Source organism: Venturia canescens, chromosome 3 (genome assembly GCF_019457755.1).
Source record: "Venturia canescens isolate UGA chromosome 3, ASM1945775v1, whole genome shotgun sequence".
In the NCBI taxonomy this organism is placed as follows: domain Eukaryota; kingdom Metazoa; phylum Arthropoda; class Insecta; order Hymenoptera; family Ichneumonidae; genus Venturia; species Venturia canescens.
The window spans coordinates 20,398,729-20,424,832 of NC_057423.1; the positions used below are offsets into that span (position 1 = coordinate 20,398,729).

Below are 26,104 nucleotides of genomic sequence, written 5' to 3' on the forward strand. Positions count from 1 at the left end.
TTAATTGAGTAGTTCGATGTGAGATCCCGTGCTGTGTACATAAAGAAAAATATCCATTCTCGACTAGTTCGACTGTTAAGTTCATTACTCCAAATGTTTCCTATTCAACGCGTTTTCTTTTCTCAAAACAATTTTTACAGAGCTTACTTCATTGTTCATCCATTTCAGTACTTGTGTAATTCATCCAATCATCTGCCCATTTGGTAAAAAAAATGAGTGTACGGACAAACGAGTGAAAGTAACGCGTGGATAAATTAGAATACGTCTGGGCAGGAAAGAATATTACTTGATCTATCCGTACAAAATTAAGGCATATAAAGGGATTTGTTTTTGCAAGGAGTCTGGTATAGGTGGTAAACGAAGAATAAGTACGCCGGTGGTGCGAGAAAAATAGTGAGGAATTTATTGTTCCGCTGTTCTATGTTAAAGTACAGTATTTGCCCGACAATTAGTGCGATTAAGCCCGATGATGAAAATGGCGAGTTGACCCGGTGTTCGTCGAGCACGTGCGAGACGAACAAGATGGACGACCGAAGCGTGCTCGTGAGAAAGAACCTGATGATTTTTAGAGATATACCGTTAAAATGAGTCCGAGAGAATGTTCCGTTAAATGCGCACAGTCCGTGTAATGATTTGAACCGAAAATGAATAAGAGAACCCGAATTTGATACCGAAAACTGGTGAGAAGGTGAGATGCAGTGATTAGCCGTATTGCACGCTTCAGCGACCGGATCAAGACTGAGGCATCAATCATGGAGATCGATGATGAAGCCCCGCGCACATGCGCGGTGTGCTTCCCCGGTCCCGTGCTAATTACTGCCCAGGAGGTGGCGACGCCCCCCGTGAGCACGTGAAACGAGCACCCGGCTGCTCTAATTGCACGCGCCCAAAATGTCCGAACCGGCGAACTGGCGACGCCAGCGGCGGAGCGCGAGAGCCCGACCCGAATTCTCTTGCGCTACCGTCGAGGCCTCGCTCAATCCTGAACAGGATTAATTTATTTCATTTCTTTATCTGTTCGTTTACTTGTTCAATTTTATCCATAAATTTCACCCATCTATATTGTTTACCAAATCATTATATAACAGGGCCTCTCTTATTTTATTGAGGGATCGGTTTTTTTCACAATCGTTCATACAATACTAATTAATTATTGTTTTCATAGTAAATTTGAACAATTGTCTCTTCCCAAGCTTCCATTTGAAAACCATGCACGCCAAGCTTGTGTGTAATGTTGAAAATGAATTTGTGCAGTACATCGTATAGATACAATGCATGCACTTGTACGCGTATTTGTGCTTTTCTTTATAAAAGGTTCTTGTATCATATTGTGTAAAATGTTTTAAGTTTATAACCCGAGCTAGCATAAAAACAGATGATAATCTATTAATAATTGCAGAATCATTCTAGAAACCTTTGTTGCTCTATAACGTTTGCTGGAAAATTTGGGTGGGGATCAAATGTTGGAATGACTAAAATTTCGAACAGCTAATATCTCGAGTTTATATACTTCGAATGATAATATGAAGACAGATAGATTCAACTAGAGCTTTGAATGCCGAAAATAAATAAAGCAGAAACCGCAAGGTTCGAAGTACGTTTACATCGAAAATGGAATGTAACAATCGCCCATAGGACGATGACTAAAATATGGATTTTTCGAAAATTCGACTATCACTCTTTCGATTCATAAATTACTACAGTCAGCGATACTGTGAAAATTCACAATTTTGAAAATATAATAACGAAAGACCAAATATAACTGAGGTTGAAATACTGAAACACCAAAAAGTCGAATAGTCAAAATAGCGAAACGTTAGAAAGTCGTTCGATGAAAATAAAGAAATGCAGTGAAGCTCCAAATACACGCGTCTCATTCAATCACTTACTCAGACCGGTGATCTCCAATTTTAAACATCGCCATTTTAACTTTCGCCTTTTCGAGCTATCGCTATTCTGCATATCTAAATTTTATAGGCTCGAAAAATTCACTTTCGATTTTTTGCTACTCTATATTCTGGTCTGTCTGTAAAACAATTACTCTCCATTTTGAATTCGAAAATATGAACTTTTGACATTCGGATGGTCTGTTAAAATTGCATTCGAAATGAAAACTATTGAAATATATATGTCGAAGTAAAACAAAATTGTTTGATGGTGTTGCAAAGACGTCAGGCACGGGTGCCTGGGTGAAATTGAAGTGAGGCACATGTCAGGAGATGTATCGTTGCTAACGGTTGTTTGAAAAAGAAAAGAGGAGTAGTGAAGAAAAGGGATCCGATGTGTGCACTCGTGACAAGATCACCGAGTTTTTGTATTCTATCATTATTTGAGTAAAAAAAAAAAGTTGTATAACGTGATGAATATGAGTGAAAACCAAATTGAGACAAATGATAATTTAAATAATTCGACATATATTTTCGGGTAAATACGAATTCAAAGAAAGAACTTTTGATTAACCACGCAATCTGCTGAATAGTCGATCGGGAATAGGAATTTCAAATTACTTATTTTTCTCCAAACTGATATCACAACTTTAAAAATTTTGAAATATCGACCGTTCTACAATTCAATTATTCGACATATTGAGCCCCACCCCACGGATGAATTCCACAAGAACCTTAATTCATTCACTGTACTTGGCTACGTTAGAAAATGATCTCATTTTTTTTTATTTCCAAAATTCTGAATTCCTACAGGAATCATAATTCATTCATTGTATATGTTACAATAGATCTCATATTTTTTCATAGTGAAAAATTTTTTCAAATTTATTTATTGACAATGCAAATATAGAAAATCATTTAAAACTACGATCACGACCTTTCAATACTTGGCGTGCCTTTTTTACTTTTCGAAGTTCTAACGGGACGACCAAGAGCGCCCGTTACAAAGCGAGTGGACAGCGCGACACCCTGTATGTGAAGGGCTTTCGTACGTTCGCGCTCCCAATCCTTACCTATCGACGACACCCAACAATCACCCAATCCATCAATCCCCGATCGATACGCTGGACGGAACGCGTGGGCGGGGATTGACCACGCATATTCGCACGCGTACAGATTGAGAATCAAAAAGTACAAGGGCCAGCCTCATACTGCAGATTCGCTCCCAGTTATGCACTGAGTCTTTTACGTATTATTAGTCCCGCCCTATTCTTGTGATCACCAAGTTTCCGGTTGCAAGGGCAAAAGGAGAACAATTGGCACACGTTAACGCCAAAATCATGTAATATTCCAATTTGACTCTCGTAGTCTCCCCCCCCCCCCCCCCCCCCCCCCACGGGGACAGCTACCCCCATTGGTCAACCAGGGGGAGAATCCTCGGGACGGAATTTCCCCTGATGCCGCTGTAGCTATTTATGGGCGTGCTTCGGTGAGGAAAGATTATTCTACCAAAAATTCCGAAAAACTTCATAGACATCGTTGCTTCTGAGTCACCGCTCCAACCTAAATTCACCTCGAATACGTGAGTAGGACTCAAGTTTCTTTCAAAGCCCTAGCAATTGAGCTGGAAGTCCGAGATCGAAACTTGAGAGTACCTTGGGATTATTAGGCAGGTTGAACTGCACTCATTGAGTTTAATCGATTCCAATTCGAATACGCGAATGCGATATTTTTTGGAATATTCGACTTTCTATCTTATTTCTTTCAACCACCTGTGCACCATAAATCTTTAGAGACATTGCATCGTCTGCTCCAAGGGACCCGGCTCTTCTCAAGGAATTTGATTCTTGATACCTCGCCACACTAGCCAGCTAGCGATAATATGGTTATTTGCGTGCAGCAACAATAACGAAAATCAATTTAAAGGGAAATACAATATCAGAAATTCTTGGCTTTTCAATTAAAAACGCAAAAATGATAAAGATTTTGATTTAATTTTACAAAATAAATACCAGATTCTAGAAGAGCACCCTCAAAAACGCCCTATACTAAATTTTGAAAAATTTGTCTTTTATTTTTCAGTTAAAACTGTGTACTTGAAATTGTGTGTCCAAAATTGTTATTTTACGCATTAATAGGTTAGTATGGTGATGCTATACAACATTTTAAGGGTAGGAATTTTAGAAATTTTTCCTATGTAGCAATATGCTTTCAAAGTAATTTTCGAAAAGATTTTTCAAACACATTTAGGCCCACAGTAAAATAGTGACCATAGACGCAGAAAAATCCCATGTATTTTAAGCACAAAACTTCAACCCCCGGAGTCGAGGGTTAAGTATTGTTTTAAAAATCTGAAAAAATTGAAGCATTACTTTTTATGTATTTCGAATCGATTTAGGGGGCGGCAAGAGTAAAATAAATTTTGATCCCTAATAGCGACCACCTCAATGTACACGTACGAGCTATAAGTTTGGGCCGCGGTGTACAATGAAATCCAATGCTTATACGGTGCTGCCGGCTACACGGTTTTGTCAAAGCGTGTACACTCTGTCTGTCCTACATAATCACGCTTCATGCACGAACAGATCCTCTACACATATAAAAAGTGGCGCTGTAATCCTGGGAATAGCACCATTCTCCAGTATTACCATTAGTATTGGTGTTTCCCGAAATCTTATTTATTCGTCACGAATGAAGTTAAAAAGTGTTCAAATGATAATTCAATAAAGAAAGGTAGTCAAACATTTAGGAAATAAGCTCTCATATTGTTTTGTATCGCGCTCGGTGCACAGTACCCACGTCGTCACAGCTGGTCATGCGCCCGTTCCGCGTCACGTAAAATGAACACAGTTCATCAATCGATATCTCCCAAACTAAATGGTCAAAAATTCCTATTTTTGAAATTAATCCCACAATAGTACTGAATAGACGACTGATTTTTAAAAAAGTCGTGAGATCCATTTAGCATTTATAATAAAAAATCTAAACAAAGTACTATCCAGTGACGTATTAGACATAGGCATAGCATACAGAATGACCCATTTTCAATGGCGTATATATCAGAAACTAAATGGTGAATTGATTTGAAATTTTGATAGTCGGTCTATGAAGACTACACCATATTGCATCATATTTAAATTTCAGCAGTTTCTAAAGATTTTAACAAATGTACAGAACTGCCTTAAAAGTGGAAAAAACTTCGTTAAGTATAAATGTATGAATGATGTTTGTTTTTGATTTCTTGAAAAATTTGGAAAAAAAATTTCAAGCTCTCGAACAAAAACTTGACTTGCATACTTTTATTTTTCAGAATTTAGTATTCATCTGGAGGAAATATAAATCTCCCCAACGAACGGGCCTCTGAGTTTCTTTGCTGGAATTATTATGGAAATTTATTCATTTGAAAAACCATGTACGCTAAGTTTTCGCTCAAAAGCTTGATTTTTTTGTGTGCAAACTTAAATAAATTCAACCCAAAAACAAAATATTTTGTCGTCTATCCCGTAGAAGTAAAGCAAACGTGGCAACGCGGATTCATCAGCTGATCACGGAGCACGGGGCGCGCAAATAAACTAGTATTTACATAAACTCACTTTACGTATCTAACTTCACGCACAGCTGAGATATCTCCGGACCAGAGTTGTAGTTCCGTACTATAAAGAAGAACGCCGCATTGCTAAATCTTGTTATCTCAATTTCACGATTATCAAATTTAAAAAAATACATCGAATAATGATTTTTTAAGTTTATTTTGACCATAAGATCCCTGTGTATAAAAATGAATTTTTTATGCTGAAATAATTTCCGAAAAAGTAAGTAATTGCGTAGACTATTTTCAATATGTAAAGGTTGGCTGTATAGGCGACGGCAGCATTGAATTCACCCACAAATTTCCCCTCTAGCTGCAAGCTGATGTTACGCTTTAAACACAATTTTATAATGGCAAAATAAAATATAGTGCATAACAATTTCAAGTACGTACATTCTTGAATTGATAAAATACATTTTAGTGATGTACGTAACTTAAATAGCAATTTTTTAGTTATTTCAGTCGTTTCCCCTTTAGAATATAATTCGAACAATGGTACATCAATTTTTTATGTTTTCAAGTGAGGGTTTCATAAGATTGTCATATTTTCGAGTGATGTATGTAATTTTTTTCACATTTTAAAATAATTTTCAGTAATGTTTATGAATTTTTTTGTATAAATTTTTTTTTACAATCTTCGTAATATAATGCGGAAAAGAGGAATTATCTATACCCGTCCGAATTTTTTTCCATCACGAGAAGATTTTAATAGTTTAATTTATTGTCTTGAAAAGACCCGACACTGTAATTTTTAAAATAGCCACATTACAAATTTTTGAAAAAAAAATTCTTTTGGTTTTCCTCCTCCATCATGTAAGGAAATAATAGATACCGGTTCATAAAGTAACAAAATATGCAATCAAAAAAATGTTGGATTGTACATATATATTTTTATTCAAACGGGCTTTTCGTTCAGTTACACGGTTCTCTCACTCTCAAGCACTTTTATATAGAATTCGCAAATGTGAACGCGAATGATATTTTACAGATTAATAATATGCGAGACCGGGGCAAAACGGGATACCTAAGGAAATATTGAACTTTTTAAAAGTTTGGGAAGCTCTGTCTATTTTTACTCCCAAAAACTAAAAAATTTACTGGAATTCTTTTCAAATTTCAAAAAAAAAAAAAATTCCGAGACAAAACGGGGTACCTCTCAAAAACTCATGAAATTTTTTTTGACTATGATTTTAATTCACTGCATCTTGGGTACATTTTGCACCTGTAACCGAGTGCTTCTGACTTACCGCTGTAAGTGTTGAAAGCGATCTCAGCGCTGACAGCGTTCAAACGTAAGCCGAGCGCACGCTGTGAGCGCTCTCAGCGTTTACAACGCTCCAACGTACATCGAACGCACCCTCTGAGCGCGCTCATCGCTTACAGTGGTAACTCGAACACACTTCGATTTGCATGGGTCGATGCAAAAAAAAAGGACTGGCGATATGAATAATAACGAAGATTGTCAATGTTTTTTTTGTAAAAATTTGTATTCTTTATTCACTCAATCATGGATTCAGTGTCAAAATTGTGCGGAGTGGACACATGATTCATGTGCAGGCGTAACCACACATAATGGTCCGCAAACATATATCTGCGATTACTATCGTAGACAGTAATCTGCGAAGCAGTAATCGCAGATACACAAATACTGTTTGGACAACTGTGTAAAAACGTTTTCACTTTGGAAGTGATGTAAAAAAACAGAAAATTGGAAAAAAAACGAATTAAAAAAAAAATCAAAATCCAAAAAAAACAAGCTATTTTGGAAAAAATATGTTCCATGTTCTTTTCAGACAAGTATAAAAATTGAAAAAAAAAAAATTTCCCTCATTTTTCGGGTATCCCGTTTTGCCCCGGTCTCCCCTAATATAGTCAAAAATTAGGGAACTTGTCAATATTCGCTTTGATGACGTCCCTCGATGGTTCCTTGCCCCGGGACTCGCGAAAGTTATGACGATGACAATGCTCTGGACTTTGGAATGTAAATGGGCAAACGACCGGGCTGGCCGCACCCGATGTATTTCGTGCACAGTGTTACTTTGATGCCACGTTATGAGGATATTTTTTCCAAACTTATCCCGATGACGGTCCCGGAGCGAAAGAGGACGAGAGTTCGTCAATTGCGAGCAGCACCGCGATTGTCGATCGACATGTGATAAATTTTAGAAGAGGGGGAATACTATGCCGCTGGGTTTGCGCGCGTATATTTCAAATCAGAAGTGATCCTTACAATCATGAAGGCATATTTTAATTGTTTATGTTTTATAAGCAAAAAATTTGAAAAAATCCGTTTTTCGATAAATTAAAAAAAAAATGAAATCCGAAACTCGAGTAGGAAACTCTAATTAATATTATGATTCCTTTCCTTGTGATAAAAAAATGATTTTCGTAGGCTAATATAACACAACCTCGCTTTCGCCGTGAGAGAGATTTTTTTAATACAACGCGCAAGACGCTGCCGCATCTCCGTACATATATAAAAATGTTGTGCTTCTGCGACGAGTTTTCACATAGTAATATTTTATCATATCCATGTAACATTTTACAAATGCCTCACATTTGTAACATTTTCTATCTAACTGGAACGCGATATCACAGTATATTCCATAATTGTTACTGTGCTTATTCATTATCATGTAACATGGCTTCATCTATACGAGGTATTCCATGTGAGACCGGCGAACTTTTTTCCGAATTAACCAAATGAGTGAAAGTCAGGAAAAAACGACCGCCGGTTTGACATAATACCTCATATATTTTTATGATTGAGGTTATTGGTGTAATATGTTCATTGCACAGGACCTGGTATAGTTACATGATGTTTTCAACTTCTAGTGGGGTAGTTGACGCGTAGTGATGGGATGTATCAACTTATATATAACTATATGATTATGAAAATATGATTTTTTTGTTACATAGGGTTTTTAGAGACCTTCTAAACTGTATTCGTTGAGAAACGAAAATAATGCAACTATTCCATGTAGTAATTTTCAATCGTCTCCAAATTCCACGCATATCATACAGATCACAGATCTACGCATGCATCATGAATTCAACGGATAAAAAAAATAAATTTCAAAGAACAAGACATGGTAAAAAGTAGAAAATATGGGGGGGGAGAGGGGGGGGGGATTCACATGCGAGCAGGCTTAACCTGGAGAAGTTTATAGAAAACAGCGAATAAATATGCGACAAAAGAAACACCGTGGAACAGAAACAGGCAGGCCGAGAATGAACCCATCACTGCATGCTAAGTTCGAGGATGTTTATTACTTGTGTAAAACAACATACCCACAAGTTTGAATCAAAAACTTTAATAATTTCACATGGAAAACGATAATAATATCCTGTAATGAAGTTACAATGGACACGAACATCTTTTTGGTGTCACCGATCAGTAATAACTGTATTTTCTTCAATATCTCTAAATCTATAAGATTTTCATTTTATTTTTAGATATCCATAAAAAATAAAACCATTATAAATGATACCGTCTCTACAGAATCAGTATACTGTTAATTTAGTAATGACAATTGCATAAGTGTGTTTGGCTAGGCCACAGGCATACAGATCAAAATGATTTCTGTACAGGGATTCTAATCGAGGGAGACTAATCGAAATTCATCGACACGGCATAATAGAGATTGGTGACATGCGGCATATTTCAAACCAAATTAAAATACGATTACGTATATTGTAACGTAACGCTCTTGCCGACCTATCCGAACGTCGTCATACGCGTCGGTTCAAGCTGCCTGAATAATAGGAAGCAGGTATGAAAGAAACGTGAGAACGTGGAATTTGGATTATCAAAATTTTAACAAATTGGATTTATTCAAATTAAATCGATTTTTACAGGACAATTTTGTTTTTTATTTATTTCCGTCAAAATGTTCGCGATCGCGCTCGCCAACTATCGGAAGTTATGTTTCGCTCGCGGTTCTAAATTAAATCTATTTTTAATCACGCGTTTTATGCGCAGTTCAAAACTTTAATAATGAGAATTCAAATCATTTGATAATTAAAAAGTGATTTTAAATTTATACAAAAAAAATTATTGTCAAATGAATTGTCGCGATAGAACCTTAAATTGGCACCGTGGCCTTTTGAATTATCAAGAAATTATGAAAATGTATTATTTGTAGAGAAGCTACGATTAAGTTTCACTCGGACTCATTTAATTTCAATTTTGAATTAAAAAATTCTAAACAAGGAAAGTTTAGAGAAATTTATAAATTTACAATTGAAAAAAAATCATCGCTGATTCCAGCGAAACAAAAAGACGAATAAAAAAAAGGTTAGGTTAGAGGAATTAAATCCCGGGTTATGGCATCAAAACGTTGCCGAAATTCTCCGATACCCCGTGCATTTGCAAGGTTAGGTATTTACTGTTCACGGGCTATGCGATTGAAACTTCGCCAAATCGCTCCGATATCCCGTGCAACGAATAAATTGGAAAAATGAAGTTATGTGAGCGGATGCCGAACTACGGGATGAGAAGTTTCCCGAGTCCCTCCAATACTCCAAGCATAGAGGAAAATTTAGAACAGGTTAGGTTGCTTGCTGGGATCAGGATGATTTGTTTGAAATCAGCCTTAGTTGTTCCGAATCAAAAAATTGAGGAAGAACCGCTTCCCGAATAAGTTACGCACCACATTTTATACCTCTCTCAGTCTCGACTTTCGGCGTTTGAGGAGCCGAGCGCTTAATTTTAATCTCAAATCCCGTTCTGCGCAAGTTATATGATTTTCAGCATTTTCATTGGTTTCGCGCTGGTATTCTTGCATTTTGATTCGCTTGCCGCAATAGTCTTGAAGGTGAGATGCTCGAACGTTCGTTTTTTATGTTGTAACGAAACGCTCTCGCCAACCTGGCCTGAACGCCGCTACGCATCGGTTCGAGCAACCTTAATAATAAGGAGCAGGTATGAAAGAAACGTGAGAACGCGGAATTTAGATTTTGAAGAATTTAACAATTCCGATTTATTCAATTTTGATTGATTTCACAGGATAAATTCGTTTTTGATTTATGGTCGTGAAATGTTCACGATCGCGCTCGCCAATTGTGAAAAATTTTGTTTCACTCGCCGTTTCAAATTTGAACAATTTTTAATTTACGCGTTTTTCGCCTATTTTCAAAATAATAGTTTCGATAATTCAATCGTGTTTCGATTTTATACAATAAAAGAAATTTATTAATTTGACGCAATAAAACCTCAAATTCGTACCGCGGCCTTTTGAATTATTTAAAATTTACAAGATTTACAAAATTTACAGAAATCTCGGTTTTGTTGGACTCGGACTCGATTAATTACAACTTTGAATTTAAAAAGAGAATTTACAAATTTACAAATCAATTTACAAGAAAAATCATTCCTGATTATAGCAAGCAAAAGAATAATAAAAAAAATATAGGTTCAGTTAAGGAACAAACCCCAGGCTATGGGATAGAAACGTCGCCGAATCCCTCCGAGAGTCTGAGCATTTGGAAGGTTAAGGTAACTTGCCGTCCACGTGTTATGGGATCGAGACGTCGCCGAATCGCTCCGAGAACTCCGTGCAACGGAATGCTTGGAAAATTTAGAGGTTAGGTGTGGACCCTGGATTATGGGATCGAGACGTCGCCGAATTGCTCCGAGAATCCAGGCATCCAGGAAAATTAGGATAGGTAAGATTGCTTGCTAAAATCAGGAAGAATGTTTGAGGTCAGCCTTTTTGTTCCGAGTCAGAATTTTGAGGAAGGACTGCCTCCCGAATGAGTTGCGCAGCGCTTCCCGTGTCCCCACCATAAAATTATCAAACGCCGAATTTTCGGTTTTCGGATCGGTTCTGCGCATCTTTTCGTAACGCCTTCTCTGATTGGCCCGTTGCCATGATTCACGCTCGCCCGTTGGTTGCGCGGGCTAACATACGATGCGCGGACTACCGCTTTTTATGTTTTTCTGCTTATTTCGATGTTCAACAACAAAAACTTCAATTTGATCCGTTATTATTTAATTTTCTTCATTTTTTAACATTGTTAGTTGTTTTAATGTGATTCGAATAATTACAATTACTAAAAGTCACGTACGCGTCCTATAGCCCATTAACGCTCTATCCGCGCATGCGTCATAAACACGCGTCTTATTTTATTTGAATTGACACCAATTTTTGAAAAGAAATAATCTTTTCCTTATTTTTCTTCGATTCGTTATAATTTTCTGCTTCATTTAAGCCTAGTTACAATATTTTACGAAATCGCGTTGAATTTTAATTAACAAAACAAAAAAATATAATAGTTCGAGTTTTTAATACGCGGCGCCGCTAGTGTCGCGCTCCACCGCTTGTATCGGGCCTTTGTATTGCCCTCCAGTACGGCCGCCGCCGGCCAGCAGTGACGCGTCTTACCGGTCGTTGTACGCGCTCGGTTAAAACATCGCGCCGCGTCACGATGTTTTTTTGAGGTTATGTTCGGGTTCGAGTCGATTCGGTCGTTCAGGAGGAGGTTACGTTACAATGTTTTCAAAATTATTTAATCATGAAATGATTGAAATTGAACGTTATTAATTATTTCATTAGTTTCAGATTAATTTAATTTAACAAAAAAATAAAATTATAAGAATTTAGATCGATTAAAATAAATGTTGTTAACCCCGCAATTTGGTCGAGAATATTCGATCTACGCATGTGCTGTAAAGCGCATCTTTGTTTTGTTGATTTTTCCAATTTATTTTCAAAATTTAATTACAAGAACATTTTTACTTGATTCCGCGCATTTTTCCGCTTAATTTGAGCCTAATTACATTATTATCAAAGATCGCGTTGATTTTTAATTAAAAAAAAAAATGAATTTTTGATGCATTAGTTGAAGTTTTTGACGCTTGGCGCCGCTAGTATTGCGCCTCAACCAGAGAACATAGATTTTCATGAAACAATAGGCCATATTAGCACGTTTGGCTAAGGTCCGCTTAGTGCTGACTCCGGCCACCGTGGCGTTGTACAATATACGTGAACAATGTGAACATACATACACTGGCGCTTTGGTTATAGCGCGCAGTTCCTCATACTCAAACGTTCAGCCATGTTTGGGGTATTGTTCTGTTCTCGTTCGCGCCCATAAGTTGCGGACCCCATTCTTGGAAAACTTGGGGTCTCGATGCTATTAAAACACATTTAATACGTGGCAGTATTTTTTTTTTTTTTAAATAAAAAATTAAAAACAATAATTAAAACAATAAATCAATTAAGTATGTTTAGTTCCAGCTATAATGAAACAAAAATAACTCTTTGATGAAAAAAAAATTCATGAACCTGGATTTGAACTACTATACTACGTTATAATTTTCAATTTTTATATAATTTTCAAATATTCATAAATATCATCAAAACAATTAATGACAGAACAAATTTCTTTCGACATGAGTATATGAACTAGCAACTTCTCGGATGCTCTGACTTCCTTAACAGTGACATACGAGAGAGTGGAGAGAGGAGCCCGTGAGTGGAACTATATTTTCCGTGCCAAAAGCTAACACGGGCCCTGTTATTCCATGTAAACCTATGTTCTCTGGCTTCAACGCTCGTTTCGGGTGGTAGTATGAACGCCGCCTGACAACAGTGACGCGGTCAAGTTGGTTGCTGCACGCCGTCGTCAAAATCGCGATTGGTCATGATGTATTTCGAGATTAGGATCGCTCGAGTTGTTTCGCATCAGGTCGGGGAGTGTTGCGCTACAATATATTTAAAAATAATGACTCACATTTTCAACTTTACAAGAGCAGTGACAAACAAATTTAGCAATCATGGAGACGGATGAAATATTTTATGAAGAGAACCCAGTACTTTTTTTTAGTGAAAATTTGTGAGTCAATTGAAATAAACCGCATGAATATTCTCAGCAGTTTTGCGATGGGTCAGAGAACATGACCAGCTTATGTTTATTGTGTTTTTCCAATATTCCCCATTCATATAGTACTTAAAATGCATTCTTGCAATTGAACTATAAATAATAAGAGAAAAGATAACATTAAGAGTTCCCGACAAAAATTTCATTCGGAGCTGAGCAGGAACATAGGTCAGTTAGGACATGGAAATATATGAAAGCTGTTTTGTATGATTGTGGAACATTCTGATAGATTAATCAATGGTTCAAACGGTAAATACAGCTTGGGAAGGTTTTTTTTGTCGAATTTAAATGTTTCGCAACCTTGCCCAAACGGGGGTGCGAAGTTTCCGTTTCTGAGTTGCCACGGCGTGGCTCAGGAGTCCGTCGGTGTCCAAGCCAGCACCGGGGGCCGGTGATGAGTGTCCCGCCCCCCTGCGTGACGACTGAGTACTCTCACTTGAACTCACCCTGCGATAGTGCTCGTTAGTCAAATATGGGATTAGAAACAAATATATTTGTCTTATATTATAGGTTACGCTGTTTATTTATTAAAAAAAAGAACATTTTTCCCATTTCTTGTATATTTATATTCATTGATCAATGACATAGAAAATAATACTGTAGACATTTGCGATCCCCACAAAATATACGTTTTTTTAGAGAATGTTTTGTGATGAATCAATTTCTGAAAATAACATATTAGCCATTCATTATACTGAACTTCTGATTGCTATAAAAAAAAATTGACATAAAAAATACAGTTACACGTAAGAACAATTATTTTCGAAGTGAAGAGTAAGATAATAAGCCTACGATCTGCTGATAATAATTACTCACGACCATGATTTTTTCCGCTAAATCATATTTTTTTTGTGAAGTTCTTTCAAGGATTCATAAAATGAAACAAATCTATTATAGTGACAAAGAAAATAATTAGAAATTGAAAAACAAAAATTATTTCATATTGAAAAACGATTACGGAGATTTGATTCTTCTTAAATTATTTGGTAACGTGCCAATAGTTGTAAATTATAACTTAATAATGAAAATTCATGATTTACAACTAAAAGAATAATTTTCGAAGGCATACAATTAAGCGAACACGTCCATCTAGATGGAATAAAAATGTCATAAAGCAAAGTATCGTTTGGACCACTGAAGCAAAAAGACAAGATTTTACCATTACAATTCAAAATTCAAAAATTTCTTTATTACAATACAATATTGTAGCCATGCTCAAATGGTGAAACATTTTCTAATATATATGTTTCAAATGACGAAACATTTTTATCTAATCGATAACTGATTACATATTTATACTCGTAAGAATAAAATTTCTTTATCTTGAACAAATTACTCATTGAAATACAATTAATTACATAAAACGAAAAGACAACAAATATTTTGTTTACGTACTAAATAAACAAAAATATGTATCACCGAAATAAAAAGTTCAATTTAACAATATGTATAAAAGTATACATAGCAATACGATTTTGTTAGGGCTGATTATGAAACGAGTCAACTCTTTTTTGAATTACGTAAATACTTAAAACAACCGAATACAAAATTTGGCAAGATAAAAAATTAGTTGAGGTGTGTAAAGTCAAGTTATTCCGAAGACCACAATGTAATTAATTAAAATGAATATTTATTTTACCGATCAAGTCGATATTCAGTCTGTCAAAAACTCACTTCAACGGGAGGTCTTATTTTTTGTCACGTTGACAAGAACTGTTAAGGTAAGCGAATTTGCGGTTATTGAGGTGCAACACATTCCTTCAATTCAAATGAATATATAACCCTACAATTCTATCTTTCGTTCATCATTTGTATACCTTTTTTAACATTGAGGTATCGGTTTGTAATAAACCAGTTGAAAGTTCATATCACCTATTATTGATATATTATTCAATTGCGTAGTGTTGATTTGTTAATATATAAGAAAAAATCTAAAATCGAATATATTTCAAACTTACAATGTTTATATTATCAGTCAATTTTTTTTTTATTCTGCAAATTACTTTAAATAGTTTTTTCTACGGACAAAAAATCAAATACCTTAACGAGAAAATACCATTAACTTATTTAACAAATGGGGGTTCAAACCACACAAATTCAGCTTCAATTTACTCTTCTGTTTTTATGTGATTCTTTCTGCACGCAGTGAGTTGTTTTGGAAGTGCCAATTTACTAAAATAAATGCCAAAAATACGCCTGTTAGAATGTAAAAATATCGTGATCTATTAATAAAGTGATGAGATCTTTGAAGAGATTATCCTCAGCTTCAGTTTTGCTTTTGAAAAACTTTCCTTCGTGATTTTTTACTTCGTAATCCAGTTTCTATTTAAAAAAACGACAGGTTCCCAAAAAGCCAGCGTCGCATTACACGAGAAGCGTGGTGCTCAAATTTCTACTCCGAAATGTCAAAAGTTGCATTTATTATTAATTACACCGTCACACAGAAAAAGTGGTCAGTACCTTGAACCGAACCCATCAATCTCTATGCACTTTGGCTCGCTTTACAAAAAAAAACACGTTTTTTTAAATAAAAATAAAACGAATAAAAAAAGCTATACAATTTTCGATTACATATTATTGCAGAGCACTGAAAAATTAATAAATTTGTCATTTATACTTTTCCCGTATCCATTTTAGTTTCCAAGATATCAGCGAAAAACGAGAAAACTACTAGTTTTTAGGAATTAATTTCACCCCTTAAATATGCAAGTGGATAGCTAAATTTTTGTGAAGGTTCATACTTTGATGTGAACTACATAATGTAATTTATTTGATCCAGATTGTGGGGATACAGTAAAGTAAACTTCTTTATAAGAAAAAAAATCGCAGCGCCTTGGAATTCCGGGGTTTTTTCAGAACACTTTGAGGTTGAAGAATTACCGACCATATTCTTCGTTTATCCATTATATACGACGTTACACAAAATTATCCAAATATCCTTTAATTTTCTGTTTTTTACATTTTTTTCGGTTAACATTATCACTTCGAAACATTTTATTTTATGGATAATGTTTGACACCATTTTACAGAGAATCATTTGATATTTACAGAACTCTTCTTTTATTTTCTAGACAATCATTATTTCCTGAGTAATCAATTAGCAAAATCAAAAAGGACTTTTTCGCTTTGATCGACGATAACTCTGCGAGAAATGATCATACAGAATTTGTAAGCAGAACAAATTAAAGAGAAGTAAATTTCCCACAAGAGCAGTATAATGGAATAATTTCAAAAACATTTTTGAAGCCCGGGAACCGTTTTGAAAGACGAACAAAATTTGACAAATTTTGTTTTTGATAATTTCCTCGGAATTATTCATGAACCGCTCGAGATAAAATAAAATTCGAACACAGGGCCAGAAACTAGATACTTGAAGCTATAATTTGCTTTTTTCAACTCTTCTGTGCGATCATTTTTCTCCGAGTTATAGTCTGTTGAATATCACATAAAAATTAAGAATTTTTATAATATCCTTTAATTGTTGTACCTAGTGCATATCATCTCTTGCACAAAAACCCTTATATCACCGAAAATATTAGGGACCACCTTATGTATGAAATTATTCGGGACGATGTGCACAACAACATATTTCAAGATAAATAAAATCGGAGGTGGAAACCTTATTCTGAATATTTACTCATTTTACTTTTGTAAGACACACAATTATTCTAAACAACATTGGTACTGCAATATTAATGAAATTTCGATAACATAGTGGATGTTCAGTATAACATGAATCTTATAATATCGAAATAATTTTCGAAATTCATAAATTTATTGTAGCTAGATACGAACAAAAAACAACCGTTCGAACCACACACATGAAGCTGACACTTAATTACTTTTGCCATCGATTTACATGAGTATGAAACATACTTTTGAGGATATCCGACTCTATCTGTTTCCATATTTACAAATTCATAGATTGGCAAACTTCGATTGCTCTTCAGCAGAAAAAAAAGATAGTTTTTCATTGACTAAGAACAGCTCTTGAAATTTCATCTGAAATTGGCACTAACCTATACTACGTCATTCTAAACTAAACGCTATACATCTGCGATTCTCCTCTTCCTTTTATTTGGTAGTAATACAGGAGTAGTAATGTCGTTTCGTAAAATTTTATACAAACAAAAAAGTCATAGTAACCATTGCTCTGATGAATGATTAGACCAAATGAATGCACATAAGTGAATAAAGACGCAATAAAGTGAGCTATCTACTTTAATAAAATAGAATATGTCATTATGAATTTGCTCACTTGAAAAAAAAAGAAAAAACAAGGAATCTCAAGCGATTCATTATTTCAAACGAATTGAATTTTAATACAAAGGGAGCTGTCATGATCACAGTTCATGATCACAGAATAAGTTTTTCTTTACACCTCGGTCGGAAGTACGTACTTTTGGCACCGATTTCAGCGCTGAAAGTACAACATTTCTGCACTGTTAAGGTCGATCCCCTACGACAACCCCAACCAAAAGTAATGTACCGTCTGCATATTAAAAGGGTTCATAATTTGTTAGGATCGTAATTAATAACTTTGTAAAGAGCCTATATGCATACTCGGTGCCAGTAGATATAGTACACAAATATCATTTGCTTTCATAAAATTTATTCTAAAAGTATTTTTGATCTGACATCGCGAGTAAATTTTTTGACGGAACTATCCGGGCTACGCTTCAACACACAGAAAAGGTTGCCTATACAGACGACATTCGCTTGTCGCTTGCAAAATATATCGTATGCAGCCTAAACCTTCGTACTTCTCGTGACTATATCTGTCAAACTAGATGGTCAATCACCTTGATTTTTTTCACAATATCTATGATATCCTGCTCTAGCTCCTCCTCGTTTTTTATAAACTTCCTAATTTTAGTACTAGCGGTAGAATTAATAATGTACTGTTTGCCTATGCATGGTCCATATACTACGTGTTAATTGAGTCAACTTCAATTACATATATCTCGGGTTCGAGATGGTGAAACTTGTTAAAATTTTATATAGGTGTTGTTCATATATTAAACAATACGTATGCCAAATTTAAATAATTTCCTAATTTAACTGTCTCGTGGAGGAACCACCTTAAAACTACACGCACATCATTTGTCTCAGCAGGAGCAAACATTTTTCTCTGCATTCCGAAAGCTTTGACGTAATTATGTTTTTTACTTTTGATGTTTGACATTTGAATCAGTATTGCCTACAGATTTTTGAATGGCTGTGTCTAGTCATCCGGAAACTGTACGAATAAGGTTATGTTGTTCATCCGGAAATATATTATGAAAATGTCACATTATAAACAGTACTATATTGCTACAAATCCGAAACACAGACATATGTTTGTGCTTTCAGATGAAATCAATGCGAAGACCAAAAATAAAATGAACAGTTTAATGAAATCAATATAGTCGTTCGGAATAATGATCTGTTTTCAGGTTCATAAGAATTCATATAAATTATCTTTGCTAATATTGTTTTTTTATGTCTGCCCCCGACCAGTAGCACTCGCTTCGCTCGTGTAGCAAATGTCGGGGCAGACATCAAAACATCTTCTTTCGATTGATGCATGTTTCGGAAAAAACGTACTTTCGACCGGCTGTAAAGAAAAATAGTATACACCACACGGGCAGACGTTCGATAGCCCTGAACAGTGCAGGAATATCAAACTTTCTGCCCTTGTAGTGTAATATATTATTTCGAGCATGACGAAATAATATCAGATAACCATTATGTAAATATTCTCCCAACTCTCAAATATTGATTTTTTTTCATTGTAGATCATACCCGCAACCTTATTGATTTTAAATAATACTTTTTGTTCGAAAAACATAAAAAAAATGCTACAAATTTTTCTGTATTATATAATATGCAAGAAGTTGCGCGAATTCCTGGCACCCCATTTTTTCAAATCTCAGACTCGGAATTGTATTTTTATTGACACTTGACAAATAAAGTTGCTATATAAATCTATTCATTTCTATAGAAAGTTGTCACATTATAGTTTTTTATAATTTTCGTTGTTTATATCATTTGCTTATGACGTCGCACAAATCTGACTCGTATGCGATTGTTGGTGGAGAATTAAGACACTATCTTCTCATTTTAAGAGTGATCTTAAATTACAGCGTCGTTATTTGGGTGATACCACTACGATTTTTCGTCATGTCATTAACATTTGGTGACAAAGTAGCATCTCACCGGAAGATATGATATAATCGTAATTCTAAATAGTGCATATAAAACAAATTATGCAACACTTACAGTAAATAAAACAACCACCTTTTCTACCGTTCAGCTCTAAACTAAACTTACCTAACGGTCCTCTCTTCAAAGATCTCATTTCTAAGTTGTAAAATCACTTCCTTCTCAAAATTTGGCAAGAGCTTAACTTAAAAAAACGTTAAAGTAAAGTGACGAAATTGTGATCGGTCGGCATTTTCAAAAAGATTTACATTGTGCACGAAAAGTCACAAAGTTGTACGAATATAAACAGAAAATTAAAATTATACTCGACTTATTCACTTTAAAACTCTATTTTTTTCCACAGGTTTATCATGATTTCTCATGAAGACATCCGATTTTTCGTAGGTAGAGAGAACTTACGATTTACTAGGCCGCAACACCCTGGCACGTGGTTACTTATGAGGCCGAGACGTGATATACTTACAATGTTTACTATCTAATTCTTCACCCGATATTTGGCTACTGTGATTTATGCTCACCAACAGAAGGGGAAGGAGGTAAAAGACTTGATGTTCTGCACCCCTCATAACCAAAACCACAAGCATAAGTGGTAACTTAATAAAAGACGAGCTTCATGTCTGATTGAAAAAACCCAACATTTTGTTCGAATCAATGATAATACGAATTTTAAGTATAAATGCAACTGGGGTGAAACGGGCACCGAGGAAAAGTCGACTACATAAGTAAATATAATTTTCTTTTTCATTTTTTTGCCCTATCTGTGAATTTTTTAATTTTTTTTAAATTGAGGAAAAACGCGATGCATAACTCGATTATATATGAAAAGAAATAGAAAAAGTGTATTGAACTTCGACATAACGCAATATTCCGTGAGCTATTTTTTTCGCCCTTGAAACATTACAATAATTTTATATGATAACCATTAATATTTGTATGAAAAAATTGAAATTACAGTAGAAAAAAATCACAAATTTTTAAAGATCCTCGTTTTGACTCCATTTTTTTTTTAAATTACAAAAACTCACGATACATACATGAATCCCTTGGTTGCTAAACGCAAAATACAAATAAAGCTTCCCTAACCACTGAAAAGCACGATATTTTCTTAAGTACCCCGTTTCATCTCCATCTCACCTAAGCATCGAGGGATTTAAATTTTTTTCTATTATATTCCTTGATTATAAAATTTATATTTTTTATCCTAAGACAGCATTTCTCCTGAAATGAAGATATTATAAAAAGATGGTAATATGCGTAAAAGAAGTTGAAAATGAATTAATAAATGTTTGATCACAAAGGTGTTTCAGTTAATTCATCATATGATTATTTTGATTCAACATATTAAAGTTGCAATTCAGCCCTGATTTGAATTTGAGAATTTTTATTTGAGAAAGAAAAATGTATAGTTGTACTCGCTTCATATTCATAAACACTAAGAAATACTGTTACATTAAATAACAATATGTTACGTTCCCGTGAAAAACGCTTTAATTCATACAATGTCGGTCATAAGTGAAAAAAGAACATTGAGTTCGTTTGTCTATGATTCAGTTTTTGAAATAACTAAACGTAAACAAATAATATCTTGTTGTATTTTCTTGCATTTGAATTTTGTTGTATTTTGCATGTGCAGAACCATGTGCATTACGAATTAAGCTTCAAGTTCCAAGGAACAAAATAATCGTTCCAATCATGAGTAAACCTTCGATACAAATTGAAATAATTTTCAGTCGATAGAATAAACTTGCTGTTATCTTAAATGAAATGGAATTTTTTTACTTTTTTTGAACTTCTAAGATTTGCAGATTACCTTGAGTAAGAGACAATCCATCATTAGATATACGACTAAATCGGATATGCTTCACTTCATTGATTCTAAAGCATAACAGTAAATGAATAAGTAACAACTGGAAAATAGTTCATTATTTTATTGATGATTGATTTCGTAGTTCACGATTTTCGTAACTCATCAGCGACACCTCAAAATACAAGTTATTCTCCGTGACATTTCAAACCGGCTTCCATTACTAGTTTATTAATGATTTGATTGTCCATTTTGTAACCTCGTGGGTTTTTATGGTTTAATTCCTGAATAACAAAGCATCACTTACTTGGTCTCATCGATAAAAACAGCTTCGAGAACGCGGGCTGCATAATGCAGATTCCGTTGCAGTAGATCGGCAGAGATTTCACCATGCTCAAGCTGCCGCAATAGACATCGTAGTCTGCAAAATTAAAACAGTATTATGACGACAATAATGAATTTTTTGAGAATAGTTCGGGCATCATAATTGATACATTGTTTCTAAAATTCATGTTGAAGCTACACGGGGAAACTTATATGACCAATTACCAAGTTTGGTAAATCTCACCATTTCTCATTTTTTTTTTTTTTTTGAAATTTGTTTATCAAGAGACTCGGTAGAGTCTCGGGACAAGTACATTGACAGCCCTGTCGTCTGCTGGCCCGAGACTCTCGCCGAGACTATACTTTCTCTGAATAAAACGATTCGCCGTGGTGGGGGTAAAATTGGCATGTGATTTTATTGAATTGCGAAGCTCAGGAGCCATTTAGCAACTTGAAAATTGAAGTTTAAGCCAATTGAGTAATTCTCTTTCGATTCCGCCCTAAATCAGCATGATCGGTGGCGTATTTGCTGAGAAAAAACTTTGCACGGGCTCAAGATTATGCAAAAGTTACCAACACATTCAAGAATTTATGCGTCTGTATTTATAAACACCATCAAAGGCACTTTGATGCTCTCGAGTTTCTGATTCGTTGGATTTGACGACATCCATTTCTAGACGTTGTGATTGGTTGTAGAAATTAGTTGTTGATGATTGGAAATCTGACGTCAACTTCAGAACGTAGCAAACGGCGCAGCACAGCTGGTAACAACAGTCATAAATTCGACCGATATACATATTGAGACGAACTAGATAACAGAGCATGCGGCCGTACCGACGGCAATTAGAGATATGCGTATCACTCAAAGAGAGGCGCCAGCGTACGGGCTCGCTTATCGACCCACGCCACGTAGATCACCAGAAAAGCCAATTTTCAATAATTTTCATTAATGAATTCAGTTTTCTAACGACAAAAGACGGAGATGTAAAGAAATATTTGTGCGAATCAATTAGTAGCAATTTCAGAGCAAATTCATTTTAAAAAACAAGAAAAATTTATCAAATCATTGCGAAGCAATGATTTCAAATTCAATCAGGTTTTGCGCGCTGTTGCGACCAGGCTCGCAAGAGCTAATCAAAAAATTCAGCCAATAGGCGAATTCTTCGAACAACCAATGGGAAAATTAAGTAGTTTTGATTGGCGATTGTGAATTACCGCACAAGCGCATTTCATTAAATTAAAAAGTCACGATTGGTCGAAAGCAAGCGACCAATAATAAAGCACACCGAAGATAAAATTGGCCAATTAGAAATTTTAGAGCAAACAAAGAGTTCGAGATTAAATTCAATAGCGAATCAGGAAAATTGGCGCATTCCGCCAAAAATTATTATCATTATTCTCCCTTGTTATTTCACATATAAAAAGGCGTCGAGAGCTAGTCTCGAGAGCCAGTCTTGCCCTCATTACGCTTGACTCGCTTACGCACACCGATCTAAGACTGAGCAACTCAGATCCGCACACGCAATTTTTCCAGCTGATTCTAACTTCGTAACTCAGAATCCGCTTTGCAAAACGTAGACTACCACCGACTCAGTTTGGAAGGGCAGGCCCCATTCGGTTCCGTTTGGGTTCAAGATTTCCACCCTGGGGCACCGATCTGACCAGAAGGGCGGGGACAGTTCGATTTCGTTCTGGACCAAGATTTCTGCCAGATTACCCATCCTTTCCTGCCAAGAGGGCGGCGACCGTTCTGCTCCGTTCGGTCACAAGATTCTTGGGGGAATCCTTCCCTTCATGCCAGGAGGGTGGGGGCAGTTCGGGTTCGTTCTGCCTTAAGATTCCTGGGTGGATTGAATTCCGGTTGATAGGTGCCAACGTTTAAGGCAAACAATTAAGATCTACTTCACTTTTGTATGAAATCGTAAAATTCTAAACTGCGTGCGAAATTCAAATTTAATTGCGAAAATTTAATTCTTTAATTGCGAAAATTTAATTCTTTAATTGCGAAATTCAAATTTAATTCTTTAATTGCGAAACTCAAATTTAATTGCGAAATTCAATTCTTTAATTTAATTGCAAAATTCAAATTTAATTCTTTAATCGCGAAACTCAAATTTAATTGCGAAATTCAATTCTTCATTTGCGAAATTTAATTATTTGCGAAAGTTAATTCTTTATTTGGGAAAATTAATTGCGTAGTCAAAATTCGTTAGTTGCGAAAATCTTAGTTTGCGAAATTTATTTTCTTTAATTTGTGAAATTAATTCTTTAAGGAGTTTCAGTACAGAAGTCAAAATATTAAGAAATTGATGAAATTTGGTGATAATGTTCTTCAACATCAAGTGCGAAAACTCAAATTTTTTCAAAATTTTCATCTACTTAGTTATCGAGTAATTACGCATTAAAGCAGATTTCTCATGCCTGGAATGTATACCTATATATATGGAAACGCTATGCTTATACACGTAAACTATAGTGATCAATTACTGGATAACTGTGTAGAAGAAAAATCTTAAAAAATTTGTGTCGTCAAATTTGGCACTAAAGAATCTGTTCACCAAATTTTATAAAATTCTGAACTTTTTGAATTTTTGAATTTTTTTAGCATGGATTAGCATGGCAACATTGTATCGCCTGTACCGAAACTCCTTAATTTGCGAAATTAATTCTTTAACTTCTGAAATTAATTCTTTAATTTGCGAAATATAATTGCTTCATTGCAAAACCAAATTTAGTATCTGCGAGATTTATTTGTGAAATTTAATCCGTTATTGGCGAAAGTTAATTCCCGATTTGCGAAATTTAATTGCGAAATTTAATTCTTTAATTGAGAAATTTACCTTATTTTGAGAAATTTGCTCTTACTATTCTTTAAATGCGAGATTAAGTCATTTACGTGCGAAAAATACCAAAAGCAAAAAGGAAAAGTTCTTTTGCTTGAGCAAATAACATTCTCCTTTGTAAGCAACTCACAGAAAACAACCAAAAAATTGTCTTTTTTGAATAAAACTTCTGATTTTTCACAGATCTTTCCTCGCACTCTTGTTTTTCTTTCATGCCTGCTCCTTTATTTTATAAGAAGCTCGAATCTACGCGTAACGGGGTGTTCTGACACAAAATAGTACCGTTACAATATATATATTGAAGCGAAACACACTCTTAAACACTTATTTCGACGACATGGCACGCACGAGTGTTTACACCGGCGGCCATGTTGAAAAACTGTCACTTCGCGAAGCGGCGCTCGGGAAGTGAGGCGCTCAGCGCTGCCAACTCAATTTCATTTTACCAAAACTCCCTAGATTCTCAAAGTTCTTGATTTTATTCAATTTCAATTAAATAAACTCTTTCTTATTGAAAATAATGATGCGGATTGTTAAAGAAACGTATTGTGGACAATTTGGTGAAAATTTCAGATTAAAATTATTTAAAAACTTAAGAAAACTTTTCTTTGAAAAATCGAGCGTGCACAATGCGCATGCGCGATGACCTACTTTCACAGGCACGTGCAATAGACGCAGTCACGAGCAAATAATTAATTAAAATGAAATAAAAATGTTATTGTTTAGAAATTTGTTAGAAATCATAGCAAAATAATTGAAAAAGATACGAATTGTGCATAAAAACAATAAAAATTGAGTTTATTGAATTATATTGAATTCTTGCACATGCGCGGTGTGACTACAGCTCGACTCAGCCAATTGGGACCCACGCGGGGGAGTTAGCGCACCAATCAGAGAATTTAGAGTGGGAGTCCCTGGTTCAAGATTAAGTCGCGCAGCGAATTAGAGTGAGGGACAAAGTCCAAGCGCATTATTATTATTATTTCCTTTGTTCGGGAGAGTATAAAAACCCGAGCGCAGAAGCTCTAGTAGCTTGTCTCATATCGAATCTCGCCACGCTAGGAGCTTGTCTCATATCGAATCTCGCCACGCTAGGAGCCAGTCACGTCTCGAATCCCTGAGAGCTCGACTCGCATGCCATAACCAAAAGCCAGTCTTGCCTCCGGATCTCGCCGCGTGAACTCGCCCAAATTTAAAGAATAAAGAAACATAAAATTCTTGCTTATTTTCACAATCGCTCATAAAAACAAAGAGCAAAATAACATCGCTATTATCCCACTCAGAATTCGAATAGAATAACACCTTTCCTCTCTCACGCTAAGAGGGCCGGGTTCATTCGATTTCGTTTGAACTCAAGATTCTTAGGTGAGAGTTTCCGATCTATCCAGGAGGGCCGGGACAGTTCGATTCCGTTCTGTCTCAAGATTCCTGGTAGATTTCCAATTTTTTTTCTATCCAAGAGGGCCGTGGCCGTTCGATTTCGTTCGGTCACAAGATTCTTGGGTAGGACTCCTACCTTTCCACGCCAGAGGGGCCGGGACAGTTCGGCTTCGTTCTGTCTCAAGATCTC

The 26,104-nt window shown here is 35.4% G+C and overlaps 1 protein-coding gene across 12 annotated transcripts in view; it reads right to left on the reverse strand.

Moving 5' to 3' along the window:
• Positions 1 to 26,104, reverse strand: part of LOC122408384 (calcium/calmodulin-dependent 3',5'-cyclic nucleotide phosphodiesterase 1-like) — an 885,001-nt gene that overhangs the window by 342,987 nt on the left and 515,910 nt on the right. For 10 of the 12 annotated variants that reach the window (XR_006260480.1, XM_043415134.1, XM_043415133.1 and 7 more), the window contains 2 exons: positions 21,675 to 21,788; positions 13,660 to 13,806 (listed from right to left, as the gene is read on the reverse strand). Coding sequence is in view for 11 of the 12 variants with exons in the window: in XM_043415134.1 (XP_043271069.1) it covers positions 13,660 to 13,806; positions 21,675 to 21,788 (261 nt within the window). In the remaining variant the exon portion in view is untranslated. The remainder of the gene's footprint in view (positions 1 to 13,659; positions 13,807 to 21,674; positions 21,789 to 26,104) is intronic. The other 2 variants (XM_043415132.1, XM_043415140.1) reach the window with 1 other exon arrangement.